Source organism: Aegilops tauschii, chromosome 1, assembly GCF_002575655.3.
Source record: "Aegilops tauschii subsp. strangulata cultivar AL8/78 chromosome 1, Aet v6.0, whole genome shotgun sequence".
Classification (NCBI taxonomy): Eukaryota; Viridiplantae; Streptophyta; class Magnoliopsida; order Poales; family Poaceae; genus Aegilops; species Aegilops tauschii.
In genome coordinates, this window is record NC_053035.3 from 10,468,205 (window position 1) to 10,483,205 (window position 15,001).

The following is a 15,001-nucleotide window of genomic DNA, read 5'->3' on the forward strand; positions in this document are numbered from 1 at the left end:
CAGAGGATGGCCCTATGGACCATGACGTCGGGCATGGCAACATTGAAATCGACAATGATGGTGAGAACAATTGTCGTGATGATAACAATTGTGGCTTCAATCTTGATGGTGCCTCCAGAGGAGGATCTCACTAGTCTACTTACATGCCAACTAATGACTACTGGACTTTATGATATTTTGTATGGAGTTACATGGATGACGCTTGTGCAGCCAAAACTTGCACGACATGCCCACCGCACCATCCATGGGCAAGTTTAGATAGCAGCAAGCGGTGGGATTAGCTGTAGTGCGTGTGTCGTTCAGCAAAGTGTCGTCCGTGAAGTACTTTCATTTTGTATGTGTGTAGTAGTACCATATGCTCCTGGCCAGACTTTAGCTGCTTATCCATTTGTTGCATTCACTTCTGTGGAGTGATATGCATTTAACTAATGTCCCTGATCATCAACCTAGAAGGTTTCCTATCCATGTATTTTGTTATCACTTCATTGCTTTGGGTAGTGTGATGGATTATAATTAGTGGTGGTCAGTGTGATGGATCAGTACTAAGTGGTGTTGGCTTGTATGAGTGTTGGACTGTTGTATGGTACTCTTGCTCAAATATACGTATGGAACTTCTATGTCATGTCTCTAGATTGTATTTGGATGTTTGGCTGTTATTAACATATGATCTGGACAATTGCTTAATATGTGTTAAGCGGATGGCTTTGCATTGATTGAATGCATGGTTAATCATCTTTAGCTCAACATTTTCCTGTGGGGGTACCATGACATGAAATTTCCTTTCCCTGGCGTGTTTTCCTGACGGGCACCGTCACAGTAAGGTGATTTCTAAACCTTGCGGATTAGGATTTTTCCTGGGGGTGACCGACAGGAAAACCACCTAGGAAAATAATTCCTGTCGGTTTACCGTCAGGCAAAAACCCATTTCCCTGTCGCTTTATTCCTGGCGGATTTTCCCTGTCGGTGAGCCGACAGGAAATATTTTCATGACGGTAAATTTCATTTTCCTGTGGGTTTCCAGCCGCGGGGAAAAGTCGAGTTTCTGGTAGTGATAAATCTGTGCCCCCTCTGACAGGATTGACACAGCAGCTCTAGGCGCCGAGAGCAACAATTGTTGAACACAACTCTTGGACATTTTCCTTATTGACACCAGTCACTCCCAACTTGCTTAACAAGGTGAGCCCTTTTATGTCTTGTAGAATGCACCCCCCATCCGATGAACCTGTAAGTTGTCGTTATGACCACCGTGTTACAAATGACGTTCGAGCAACCCCAAAGTCCACCGTATGATAGAAAGTGACTATGATACTCTCATGGTCCGAGGAACAAAAACACGTATTAACACTCCGTGTTATAACAATTGATTTCAGACGATATTATCTTAAAGTATAACAAACAAGTTTTGGTCGATTCAATATGTTCGTTCTTCTAACATCATACTCTCAATGTTGTTTTAGAACTATCGTTACACTTAATGATATCCGAAGATCCGAAAAACATGTTCATCAGCAAGACTTGAGCCAGTCTTAGAGGCAAGACTAGGAACCCATTTTTTACCGTTTATCATTCCACACATGCATATGAGTTTTCCACTGAATCCAACATTCCAGGATCATAGTAGTTATAGCATGAAATATAGACTCTTAATTATTAAATGGAAATATAATGATACAATATTATTGCCTCTAGGGCATATTTCCAACACTAGCACCATCGCACGGAGGCCCTGAGGACTAGCACACATGAAACCTACTTTGCCAGGGGCAGTGGCTACTCTGCCGTTCTGGGATCTTCTTAGAACTCATCAGAGAGGAGCCAACTTACGAACTGCTCGAACTTGCTCACCTCGGAGCCCGTCATTTCATGTGGAATAGTAGTCCGGAGAAGATCATTCTGGGCAGACTGGCCACATAGATGGGATACAAACCCCTCCCAATCCATGTCCATGTCCAGGAGATCCTCCAACCAAGACCGGCCTCCATGCTCAATGACCGAATGCCCACTAGCTGTCAAGTCAATGCTTGACAATAGGGCCTCCATCTCGCTTTCGTCCTCCAAAAGCCCAATATGATTCATTGAGTTGTTTGGTTCCCAGAGCTTAATCCAATCTATTGCACTGTTTGGCTCTAGGACACCACCATTCTGGTCTATGTTTTCCCTGACCATGTGACATAACCCATTTCCACTATAGGGCTCACCAAAAGTGCGGCTGACAGTGATGTTGATGGGTTGGTTCTGGTCCTGATTGCTCTGAGGTAGGCATGATGCTGATGAAGTGGCGCCAATCGGGCTAGAGCCATCCTGCGGCTTGGCGGGCTTAGGTACCGGATGCTTCTTCGTGCTGCTCCTTGGCAATTGACCTGGCGCCTGACCGCCTCGTCGTTTCCTATTTGTGGCGGAAAGCTTGTTGATGTCAATGGTTATGGTGGTGCTATTGTTGGCGGTGTATGTCTGCTTGAAGCTGTGGAACTGCCGCCTGAGATGCAAGTTCCAGTAGTTCTTAATCTCATTGTCGGTCCGCCCTGGGAGGTGGCTGGCGATCAGCGACCACCTGTCAGTAAGTACAACAAGGTGCATGCTCGTCAATTAGAGATATTTAATTGTTAGTGCTAAAAGCAAACGGGCGGATATCTACACATGAAGGCGACATTTTAGGTCGGACTTGATGACAATGGCACGAAGATGTTTGACACTTCTTGAAGGCGTTGCTGAGGAAGAAGCCGACTTCGTCGTAGGTGTTAATTTCTTATCTTCTAATGGTTCCATAGTGGTTGTCTTTGTTCTCTACTCCGCTTAATAATTAATAAAACTAGCAGAGTGACACGCGCATTTGCATGGCTAGATTTTATGTCATTATAAATATTGTTTTATATTTAAGATTGTCATTAGTATGCTTAATTGTATATGAAATTACGAATGATGGTGCTATATGGAATGACCTTCGCCGAAGTAAACTATACTAACATCAATTATAACTATTGATAGGTAATTTTCCAAACATTTGATAGCACATACTCTCTTCTTAATTTGCATATTTATGATTCGTGTCAACAGGTTTTGAGACACAAAGAATGAATACATCGTGTTAACATTAGTATTCCCTTTCTTCACCCACATTGTATTAGTGATATTGTATTGATGTTAGTGCAATATCTCAATCAGTGCTTCCGTGCATTCTCATCTTAATATAATATTATTTGACTGTTAGCATTGTGACCCGTTCTTTTATGTGGTAGGATTTACAATTTTCTTAATTTGCCCACTAGAATGAATAAATCATGTTACTTAATCTTGTGTTGCATGTGATAAGAATTTGAATAGGATCCATTGAGAAATAAGCTAAATATTTGTATTTGATACTCACATTTAAACCTGGAGATCTCTTTATCAACTCCCCTCCTCATTGGTTATATTACCCCCCAGGCTACTAGCTTTTTCCACCATTCGATTGCATTAAGAGGCGCGTTGTTATAATGGTATATTGGTTAATGGGTCAATCCATCACAAACAACTTATACATAATTTGGAAACAATTACTATAGCGGTAATCATAAATGGAAGTCATTAACCATGACCCAGCACACCATGCATGGTAACATTTCAGAAGCAAGCTAAAAATACCAAGCATGTCATCCTTCCTGGTTGAGAGGTGTTAATAATATAAATTGGAGAGAGAAATATAGAAATTAAGGCATCATTATTATTTCCCAAACGTCCATGTTCTGGACATCTATTTCATACATGCTTGATTGGAGGTATGTAGCACGGTTGACCAGGATACATACAACTTTTTTTTCCTATTCAAAATTAACATGTTTTTTTCAACCATTTTATCACTCCGGGTATCAGATACCTATGGATGCCATAATTCACGTAGCCGGTTATATACATAGCCATATTTTAATTTAGGCATATAGGTTGACTGGTATGTACAATATTTTCCTGGCTATCTTCACATAGCCGGGTATATACGTCTGCAGACACATTGGGTATATTTCCACGTGAGGTATATTATTTATGGGAATACCATATTCTAATATGATGATAAGTAGGTTGGGACTTGTGTATATCATTTATGAAATTTACGTGTTTGTGGGTTACTTTTAGATATGCGGTTTTATTTTTTAGTTAATTGGGTATATCTTAGGAGATTTAGGTGAGTATGTGTTCTTGGGTATATGGACATTTATACGTGTATGATCGGAGATATGTAGCACAGCTGAGTGGATGCATACAACATTTTGTATTATTCGAAATTAAGATAGTATTTTTTCCATTCAGTTTATGGCACCGGTTATCAGATACTTATGGATGCCATATTTCACGTGGTTGGTATATATATAGCCATATTTTACTATAGGTATATACGTCGAACGGGTATGTACAATATTTTCCTACCCGAAAGAGTAGCTTGATTCTTTCTAAATTTAATTTCTATTAGGAGGTTCTTAGAATGTGTTGTATTCGATACTCGACAAAAATGGTATTAGAAGGGGTATCTGATACCGAATGATGAATGGCACTAGAAAGGGACATGGGTATCTCATACCCGTGGAATAAATTTGAAATTTAAATATACAAAATATACGAAAAAGCCACTCGACACTAACTTGCCCTTTTTATTATGAAATTTTGAAAAAGGCAAGGTAGTCTACAGGTGACATATTAGACTATGCGTCTAATTGGTGAGGTCTTGATTTATGTACTGGTCGGTCATGCATACCAATTATCGGCGTATATACCCCAGTTAGAATCAAATTCAAAAAGCCTGGATGTTACTTGTGGTAGACATATGAGACCTAGAAATAACATGTATTTACCTTCAGTATGTCTCCAAGTATACCCTTACTAGTTATGCCACATTTTCTAATCCGATAATAAGTTTATTTTTTTATGTCATTCTTGTGAGGTGTGGAATTCTGTTGTTGGAGGTATATTATTCTTACTCTAAGTACCCTGGGTATAAGAAGTTGATTTTGGCCATATCATATATAGCTATGCCAGAATTTCTAATTCAAAGTAAGGTAATTTTTTGCTATATCATTTTGGTGAGGCATGCCAATTAGTTGTTTTAGGTATATTGTATTTATTTTAGGTCACCTAGATATATACCCAAAGTTTTGATTACAATTCGTTTTATAAGGTAGCTGCATGTAAAATCCAGGCGCGGAATGGTACGTAGATCCTACGTCATGTCGTGTGGGTATATGATACCTAAAAATGTAGTAGCCAAAAAATATATTACTACAAGAAGTTTAGAAGGTCAAGTTAGTGTACTGGAGGCATGTTACACTGTATGGTTGACTAGATAGTAGAGTGTGTACATATATGAAAGAGAAAATAAAGAAATATATTTGGAAAGGAATTAATTGATTAGGAGGAAACAACATGCAATTTAATTTTGGAAAGCAATCTGTTCGTGGTATGGACAACATACATTAGTGGGTATCGCTTACACTAACGGGTTAGAGGAAACTAGGTGCCCCACATAATTTTCCTATGAATGCATTAAGCTAAATATTTGCTTCCGTATAATATGTTGCTCACACACGTATCACAATGGAACTACATTGGGACAATCTATCTATTCCTCCTACCCGATGTGTGGCATGCAATAAACCCCGCTCTCGTAGATGCATTTATTATTATACATTCCAAACCTTACCCACCTTCTCATCGATCATGAACTCAGATACTACTCTGCTCTTGGTCTTACACATGCGACTTCTTTTCCTACACTATTGAATCCTATTATATAATCTTAGTATCCTAGGTCGACATTAATTATTCGTTAGTATGCAATTCATGTTTGTTTGGTCCTTAAATGTATCATTCTACTCTATCGTCTATCTTTTATTCACAAACTAAACTACTAATTTCAGTAGAAAAGAATTCTAGAGTTATATATGATTTTGGAGTACACATTTAGATACTATTCTACTCTCTCTTCTATACTTAATTCGCAAATTCAAACTATAAATTTCAGTAGAAACTATAATTTAATGTTTTATATGATCCTGAGGTACATGTTTAAATAGATACTCACTATTTTTTATTGCTGATGTCAGTACTATCCGGACTGTTATTTCCCTGGCTGAGGATCGGACAGCTAGCCTTTTTTAGGGTCGGAGAGCTGGCCTTTTTCCAATCTAGTCAGACAGCTTCCTAAGTTGACGTGTTCATCTCATATTTGTGGCTAGCACATATATGTTGTATCCTAACCTGTCATGTACTATTCTTCCTGTTCATGAATACGTCTGATTAACCTGTTAACTTGCTGATTAATCCTTACTCGTAAGTAACCCCTTCGATTCAATTCTTTTTCTGACCCACAGCCGCCAAGTCGCTCCTCCTCTTCCAAGAAAGAAAGCTAGGGTTTCTGCCTCTCGCCGGCGCCGCCGCAGGTCCGCCTCGTCTCCGGTGGCCCTAGGGCCATGGGGGCGCGGTGGATCCTGCCAAGGGCCGGCGGGAGGGCTCCGTTTTCAGTCGTTTTTTTCTGTCTTGTTAGGGTTTGTGTCATGCTCAGGAAGGCGAGACGGCGGCGGCTCCCTGAAGATGGAATAAAGGTCTCCCCGCCTAGCCCCCGTTCCGGCGGTGCATATAGCATTGTTGGTGGGCGTGTGGAGGTGTGTCTCCGGCGGATCTATCTTTGGTGGATTTGCTTGGATCTCGTCGTTGTTCGTCTACGCTCGTGTGTCTTCGGATTGAATCCTTCCAACCTACATTATTCTTCATCGGCGGCGGTTGCTGTTCTGGTGCGCTGGTCCTATGGGGCCTTAGCACGACGACTTGCTGACTGTCTATTACAACAAGTGGTGCCCGAATCCGGCGATGGAGGGGTGATGACGGCAGCGCGCCTTCGGCTCGCTTCAGTGCTTGTAGTCGTCGCTAGGTGGTCTACGGATCTGGATGTAATTTTTATTTCTGATGTTCGTTGTACTACCATGATTGAAGATGAATAAATTGGAAGTTTTTTGCAAAAAAAAAAAATCCTTACTCGTAGGATCACCGAGTGGCCGATAAACTGATAAATCGTCCAACTTGCCGATTAACTTCAATTAGCCCATTAATTCCCTACTCACCAGCCAACCGAACAGCTATCAGTTAACGATTTCCTCAATACTTTTCTTTGTAAGGGCCATCACATCCTTTTGTAGTATATATGTAAGTGTACAAATTTTAGACATGTTACTTTTAAAACCTCATCCATCAAAATTTATAATAAAATGGATCAAATGTTTTAGCTTATGTGGAAGAACGCGGTGGTGTTTTTTTCAAGAACTGATATGCCCTTAAAATTACTATTTTGATCCTTCAACGTAAATTGAGAGGCATTTTTTCTTCTTCACCTATTAAGGAACGTGTGGCGAGTAATCTTTAATTGATTCACAAAAAAGGAACGTGCCCCAGCATGATTTTTTTTATAACACAGTTGGAGTATTTTTTTATGAAAATTGTAGATAAAAACATTAGACAGATAGTCATTCATACGCTAAGCTCACCCAGCAAGCCCTCACTTAGTAGATATGAATTGATGTGTCGTATGTGGACGGTTGTGAGATATGCAGAACCGCTTGTCGCTGGATGCGTGTTATGGCATCACACTATAGTTACCGTACTGAACTCTATGGATATGAATTGGTTTTAGCTTAAATTGACAGATTTGGTGCCTTCCTTGTTTACGACGGATTGATCCAAATTGTTTGTTAATTCTACAGCAAAAACAAATATCTTTGCATGCATGTACGTGCACATACCTGGATCTTTTTTTTTGGAACCTGATAAGTGTCACATGTGTGACACGAACACATGGCAACTCCGAATGTTTTTGATGGCAAGTTTAGTGGCGCGAGGATGGCAACTCTAGTTGTCAAGAATGGCAACTTTTTTTTGAATGGCAAGTTTCAGTTTTTTTGGGGGTTGGTTTTTCTTTTCGGATGACAATTTTAGTTGTAAAAAATGTCAAGGTCGGATTGCTTCGTGTCACATGTGTGGCACTTATCATTTGAGTTTTTTTTGGTAGCTTACCTGATTGCTATGTGATATGCATGTACGTGAACCTGCCATGAGTGCTATTATTTGCATGACATCTCTACTTGTGCCATTTCTTATGAGGAAACGTGTCTACCAGTCTATCTATAACTTTCCAATGTCTTTCTATTTATCGTAGCCAGTCTATGCCCTACTCGGTTTTTTATGTGTCCAGGAGGCCAGTTTTTACCCTGTAGGTATGTGATTTTTTTTTATGCATGTGTATTTCTTTATATTGCTAGACCTGGTTCTGTACGTGCACATGATAAGGTTTGTTTGCATCGGGACAGATTGTTGCTGCACAAAGATCTATATGCTCCCAAAATTGATTGATTTGTACATGTCAATAATGTTTGATCGTACCAGGCAGATGTTGTACATATTTTTTTTCATCTTTTAGTATTTACTGTTCTTATTACAATCAAAGTGAAATATAAATCTTATCATATATAGATGAATGTGGTGGCCCATTTATCTCTTGTTTTAATATAATATATATAATAGGTACATGGTTGTGTACATCGTAATGATGCGGAGGCCGAAAGAAAAGGCTAGGGGGTGTTGTACAGCACAGAAAGCTCAATGTAGATTATAGAGGGACAGCTGCTAGTAGTCTAGTAGTAGAACCCTTGACCTTAGCAGTCAGCATATAAGTATATTAAGGTAGACACTGTTAAACATTTAAGACACGTGGGCGCTGCACTATACCTGCTGGGCCAACGGACAGCAACTGGATAGCCAGATATTAAAAAGAGGATGATCTTCGTTAAGAATAGAAAAAGAAATATACGTACGACGATTAAGAGTTTCAACAGGTCCATTACCATGTCAAGAAAAGAGAGTAATGGTAGATCCACAGATTTTTTTTCCGGACGAAACGAGTTTACATGGGGATTATATTACCTGGAGGCCGATGGTAGAATCATGGGGATTATATTTATTAGTTAAAATCAGGGATGGATTTAGTGGTAGGATGCGGACACATCCGTAAACAACATAACGTAGCTAGGTTTAGTATTCTAATCCCTCCTTCCCGAATTAACAAGTAACTCGGACATAGGTAATATGTTGGATGATTAAACCTATAGCTAATTGACAACAGAAACCTATAGCTAATTGTCCCCCTTGTTCCCGCGTCTATGTATAGCAAATTGACAAGAGAAACCTATAACTAAGACAGTTGTGAACTGGTACCTGTTGCCATGTATGGCATGGAGCTTCACGATGAGATCGTCCTCCTCCTTAGAGAAGTTGCCCCTCCTCAGCCCGTCCCTCAGGTAGTTGAGCCACCGCAGCCTGCAGCTCTTGCCACACCTCAGTAGCCCTGTATGTGCACAACTTACGGCACATGTGACAGAAGTAGGAAGATATTCAAAAATATTACCTTCGTCTTAAATTAATTGTCTTAAATTTATCTAGACATAGATGTACCTAGGCATATTTTAGTGTTAGATAGATCTGTATCTAAACAAATCAACGATAACTAATTAGAAATTTACGGATTACAATCTAGCTAGTTAATTAATCCGTCTGACAAATAAGTTTCAGTTATTTATAGGTTGCTGCTGCAAACAAAGAAAATAGCTTTAAGTAGCCACATATTTACCGGCATTCTTGGGCAGGGACCTCCATGATCCCTCACCATGCTGCGCTATGTAGTTTGCAAGTATGCCGTCCTCCTCCATGGTCCACTTTCCTTGCTTCAGCCCCAGCTTCTGGCAGCATGGCGCCCTCCCCATCCCCACGGTCGATCTCGATCGTCGCCTTGTGCATCAAATTAAGCAACCAAATCTCACGTGGTCGTGCCTGCGATAGAGCGATATGTACTACACACGCTAGCTGGTTTGGTGGTAGTTAGTAGCTACTCCGCCCTTGAATGCAACAGGGTTATAGCTTGATCCAAGCCTAGGTACGTAGTAGGTCCCTCATCTCTTTCTTGGCCACGCACGCCGGCAAGATAAGGTGCCATAATATAGCACAGCGCGAGACTTCGGCCAAGGAATAGTATATACTCCTTCCTTTTTGGTTTATAGGCCTTATCTTAAAATTTTAAATTTTTTTATTTTATAAGGCTAAATTTGGTTGTTTTCCATCACATGTTCAGATTCCAAGGTGCATTAAATCATTGCATGCAAGTATTAAGAGAAAATTGACCAATGCATGTAATTTATGCATGCATGCATTGCAATTAATGCATTGGTAAACATACTTTTCTGATGAAAACAAAAGTATTAATTGGGTGCTTTTGCAGACTACAAAAAGTATTCCACCACTCACCATCTATCTTGATTGGTGAGATTTTTGAATTGAGCCTTATAAACCGGAAAAGAGGGCTCTACTACCTAGGATCATTAATTTAAGTTTGGAGAGAGGGACCTCGTACGCAAGTCTTCACCATCGTTCCTTGCACGGCCTCCCGAGTGGCCTCGTTTTCTGCAGTTGTGCACACAATGATAGCTATACACACCGGCCGCTTTATAATGTACTTGCTCTGATTTTTTATTTTGCGTATAAGATTTGTCTTAATTCAAACTTCACAAAGGTTGATCATAATTATATAGAAAGTTGTCAGCATCTACAATATTAGAAATATGCAATATGAAAATCTAGTACGTTTGACTAAAGACAAGTTTTATATGTGGACTAAAAAGAAAATAAGAAAGTATGAAAGTGACTACCGCTTAGACCTCCTACACGCATTGATGCTTATATGAGGTGCTAAGTGTATTAATTTTCTCAGGAATTAATGTCTCCAATGCATTGGTGCTTACCTTTGTACTACGCAAGATAAGGTGCTATATTATGGGTGCCATAATATAACGACGACGCCGCCGTTGGCCCAGTGCTATTATCCTTTGTCGTACCACCGCTCCATCAACCACCTGTAGCCATGCCGCTCAAGCAGCCATGCCTACCCGCATGCACCCGAGCCGCGCAATCCGGCCACGACCAACACGCCTCCCACCGCTAGGGCCGCAGCCCTGCGTCCAGACGTCCCCGAGATCAACCAAAAGCCTCGACTTTGGCCCGACCGGAAGTCCCCAGCAGACGGGGCAGGCAACAACCGCCCAGCCTCGAGCATTGTCGAATCTGAGCCTGCCCGCATTGCCGGCGGTAGAGCGATATGCACCACACACTCTAGCTGGTTTGCTGGTAGTTAGCAGCTACTCCACCCTTGAAGACAACAGGGTTATAGCTTGATCCAAGCCCAGGTACGTAGTAGGTCCCTCATCTCATTCTTGGCCACACACGGCGGCAAGACATGGCGCCATAATATAGAACCGCGCAAGACTTCGGCCAAGGAGTAGTACTAGTAGTACCTACCTAGGATCGTCAATTTAAGTTTGGCCTGAGTAGGAGAGGGACCTCTTACGCCAGCCATCTCCATCTTTCTTTGCACGGCCTCCCGAGCGACCTCGTTTTCTGCAGTTCTGCACACAACGATAGCTATACACACTGGCCGCTTTAGAGCAAATATAATAAGGTACAGTCAGCAGATTGTAAGGATTAAAATACTATAATATTACTGAGTTGGATGTGAGAGCAAAGAAAAGAGAAAGGAAGCGGGTTGTAGATTAACAGCCTGCTGCAACACATGCTCCAAGAAACAATGTGAGAATGAACGTGGACCATTTATTAATGAAATAGTACTACTTAGTAACTAGCTACTACACATGTTCGCTATTAAGTTGGCTATAGATGATGTGGCAACCTCATATAGCCGATTGTTGGCTATACTATTAACCATGCTCTTATAATGTACTTCCTCCGTTTTTTTAGTCTGCATTTAAGATTGTTGAAAAAAATATCAACTTCTACAATACTAAAACTATATGGTATGAAAAGTAATTTTATGATGCATCTAACAATATGAGTTAATATTGTGAATCTTGATATTTTCTTCTATAAACTTAGTCAAAATTGATAAAGTTTGACTTTAATCAAATCTTATATGCAGACTAAAAAAACGATGGGGGTACTTTCTCCATTTTTTTCTTCACATATAAGATTTGTCTTAAGTCAAACATCATAAAATTTGATCATAATTATATAGAAAGTTGTCAGCATCTACAATATTAAAAATATGCAATATGAAAATCTAGTACGTTTGACTAAAGACAAATTTTATGTGGACTAAAAAGAAAATGAGGAAGTATGAAAGCGACTACCGCTTTAAAATCGTCCGGCTCTGCAGTTGTCACCGGTGGACGATCACCTATCCTAGCCGCGTCTCTTCCGCTGGCCTCGGTGCCACCTACGTTGGCCATGGAAGCCTCGGCGCTATCTCCACCAGTCACTTTGTCTCAACACGCCCCACTATGTCCCAGTCCCAGTGCAGGATTTTCCTCAACAACGTTCATCGTGTAGTGCAGGCTAAAAATCCTATTAGTATGACCGAGCAATCAGCAAGGAGCATGTGGTATGTAGGACTGCCGATGCTTGCTGATAATTTTAAATTTTTCTTATATGTTTCTCATATTCGTGCACTAAATTGATTTGATAGTCAACATAGGTTAATGAGAAAGAGTTTTTCCCCGCTTTATATTATAAAGCAACCATCATCCACATCCGAGCAAACCGATATAAACGCACGCTATCATAGCAAACACACCCAAGGCAAGATACAAAGGTACTGGGAACCGACGCACCTCCTCAGCGACTACCAAGCAAACTACAGATGTGCAAAGAAGATCCGCTTAGAGTCGACGAACACCAGCACCAAGATGAGCGATCCACCGGGAAGAGGTCAGACGCTCAACACCGGAGCGAGGATTCCAAGACGATGCCTTTAAGAAGGGAACGACCAGGCGCCACCGTTTGATCTGTAGATCAAGTTTTCACCTGGAGCAACACAAAAGGAGTAGGAACACCGCGACGGAGCCTGCAGGAGGAGCACGGCGTCCGCGGCCGCCGCCGCCGTCAGCTAGTACACGGACCGGACAAGTGATGTACCCCAGTGCTCTTATCCCTCCGTCGTACCACCGCTCCGCCAACCACCCGCAGCCATGCTGCCCAAGCAGCCATGGCTGCCCGCCCGCACCCAAGCCGCGCAATCTGCCCACGACCAACACGCCTCCCACTGCTAGGGTCGCCGCCCTGCATCCAGACGTCCTCGAGATCAACCAAAGGCCTTGGCTTCGGCCCGACCAGAAGTCCCCAGCAGACAGAGCCGCCAACGACCGCCCTGCCTCGAACATCGTAGTATCTGAGCCTACCCGCACCCAGCCGATGAAAGGGGGAGGAGGGGGAGCGGACGCATCCATGGCCGGCGACACCCGCCAGCGACGGGTGGCTCGACCACTGTTAGAACCTCCCATCACTTCACTCAAACCTCCCCATCAGACACCTCTGTCTCCACACCGAAGCCGCCGGCTCAGAAACATGCGAAGCCACCAGCAGCCGCCCGCCCACCTACGAGAGATCCAGGAGGACCGCCACCTGTAGCCAAGAATCTCATCGGAGACGCCCTCCCGCGCCGCCTGTCATCGTCGAGGGTCCAAGGCCTGAAGACCTTGACCGGAGGCCAACCAGCACACCCTGCCAAATCGCCCCGCCAGCTCCCAAATCACGCAGCGACCACGCAGCCAGCAGAAGGCCCAGGCCGGCAATGCGACGCCGCAACGGGCAATGACGCCACCCCGACCGCCCGCCACCGCACCGCCGGCCCCACGCAAGCACAGCACCGCTGTATTCCCCTGCCGAAGAGGGACTTCTGGATGGGGAGTAGTGGTCCCGCCGCCGCCTATGCCAACCGGGCTTTGCGAGGTGGCACGAGCTTGCGGCGGCAGGGGAGGAGGAACGATGGGAGGAGGGGTTAGGCGGCGGCTAGATTTTCCCGAGGTCGCTCGTGGGGGGCTGGGCGAACAAAGGAAAGCCCCCTGCTCTACTACTGAGATTCTCGTTATCCCAAGGAACATAACTGCCTAGCTATGCCTATGCTATGTTGCAGCCTCGGAGCAAAGGAAGAAGTCGCTGCCCCTCCTGCCTGTTACGAAGTAATTTTAATTACATTTGCTCCGGTTCCTTCTTTAATAGTGAGTGGAACTTCCATACTTTTTTATTATTATCCTATAGTAATGCTCACCAAGATTTAATACTCGCTCTGTTCCTAAATATTTGTCTTTTTAAAGATTTTAAATTGACTATCATATACGGATGTATATAGACATATTTTAGAGTGTAGATTCACTCATTTTGCTCTGTATATAGTCACTTGTTGAAATCTCTAGAAAGTCAAATACTTAGGAACGAAGGGAGTACATGGGTCGTCCCTCAGTACTATAATTTGGGGTTGTGCAGAGTTTCGATCTTTTGCCAAGTTCGTTTCATCGGGAGCTTGAAAAACTAATGTATGTGCTGAGTTTGATTCAAATTTGTACTGGTACTGAGTGAAACTCGGCGAACTTTACATTTTGCCTAGTACCAGCCGAAAGGTACTCGGCGAAAGACATAAACTTGGCAGTGCCTCAGTTTCGCCGAGTTCATCCAGATAAAAAGTCGGCAAAGACTGACAGGTGGGCCCCATGGATGAGCAGCCGACTTATCCATGACGGTGGTCTACGATTGCCGGGTTTCTACTAAAAAACTCGGCAATCATTTTATTTTCTTCTCTCTTTTTTCAATTATGAAATCCCAATAGTCACATGCAATAGTACTCGGCAAAAAATTGATAGTGCGCCCACGGTTGACGTGGCAACAATTACTCGACGGTTGGGCTTCCTATGCCGAGTTCGAAAACTTGGCAAAGGGCAGAACTTTTGTCTCCCATGCAAAATACTAGACGTGGGCACGTGCACATGCGCGGGCTTGCTAAACACAAAAAACCACGCGCGACCTGCCTCCTCTCCTCCTCTGCCGCACCCTTGCCATGGAGAGTGTGGCCACATGCATCGTCGTGAGCGCCAGCTCGGCCACGAGGCATCGTTGTGAGCGCCACCTCGGCCGCGGGCACTCCTGATCAGGGGCGGCG

General features: G+C 42.8%; 1 protein-coding gene across 1 annotated transcript; it reads right to left on the minus strand.

Moving 5' to 3' along the window:
- Window positions 1–1,794: 1,794 nt before the first annotated feature.
- LOC109742654 (myb-related protein P-like) lies at window positions 1,795–9,894 on the minus strand. Its single transcript, XM_020301752.2, has 3 exons — window positions 9,638–9,894; window positions 9,226–9,355; window positions 1,795–2,551 (listed from the first exon to the last, which is right to left on the minus strand). The coding sequence occupies exons 1-3, from the start codon at window positions 9,768–9,770 to the stop codon at window positions 1,795–1,797; spliced, it is 1,020 nt and encodes a 339-aa protein (XP_020157341.1). The 5' UTR covers window positions 9,771–9,894.
- Between the last annotated feature and the right edge of the window lie 5,107 nt (window positions 9,895–15,001).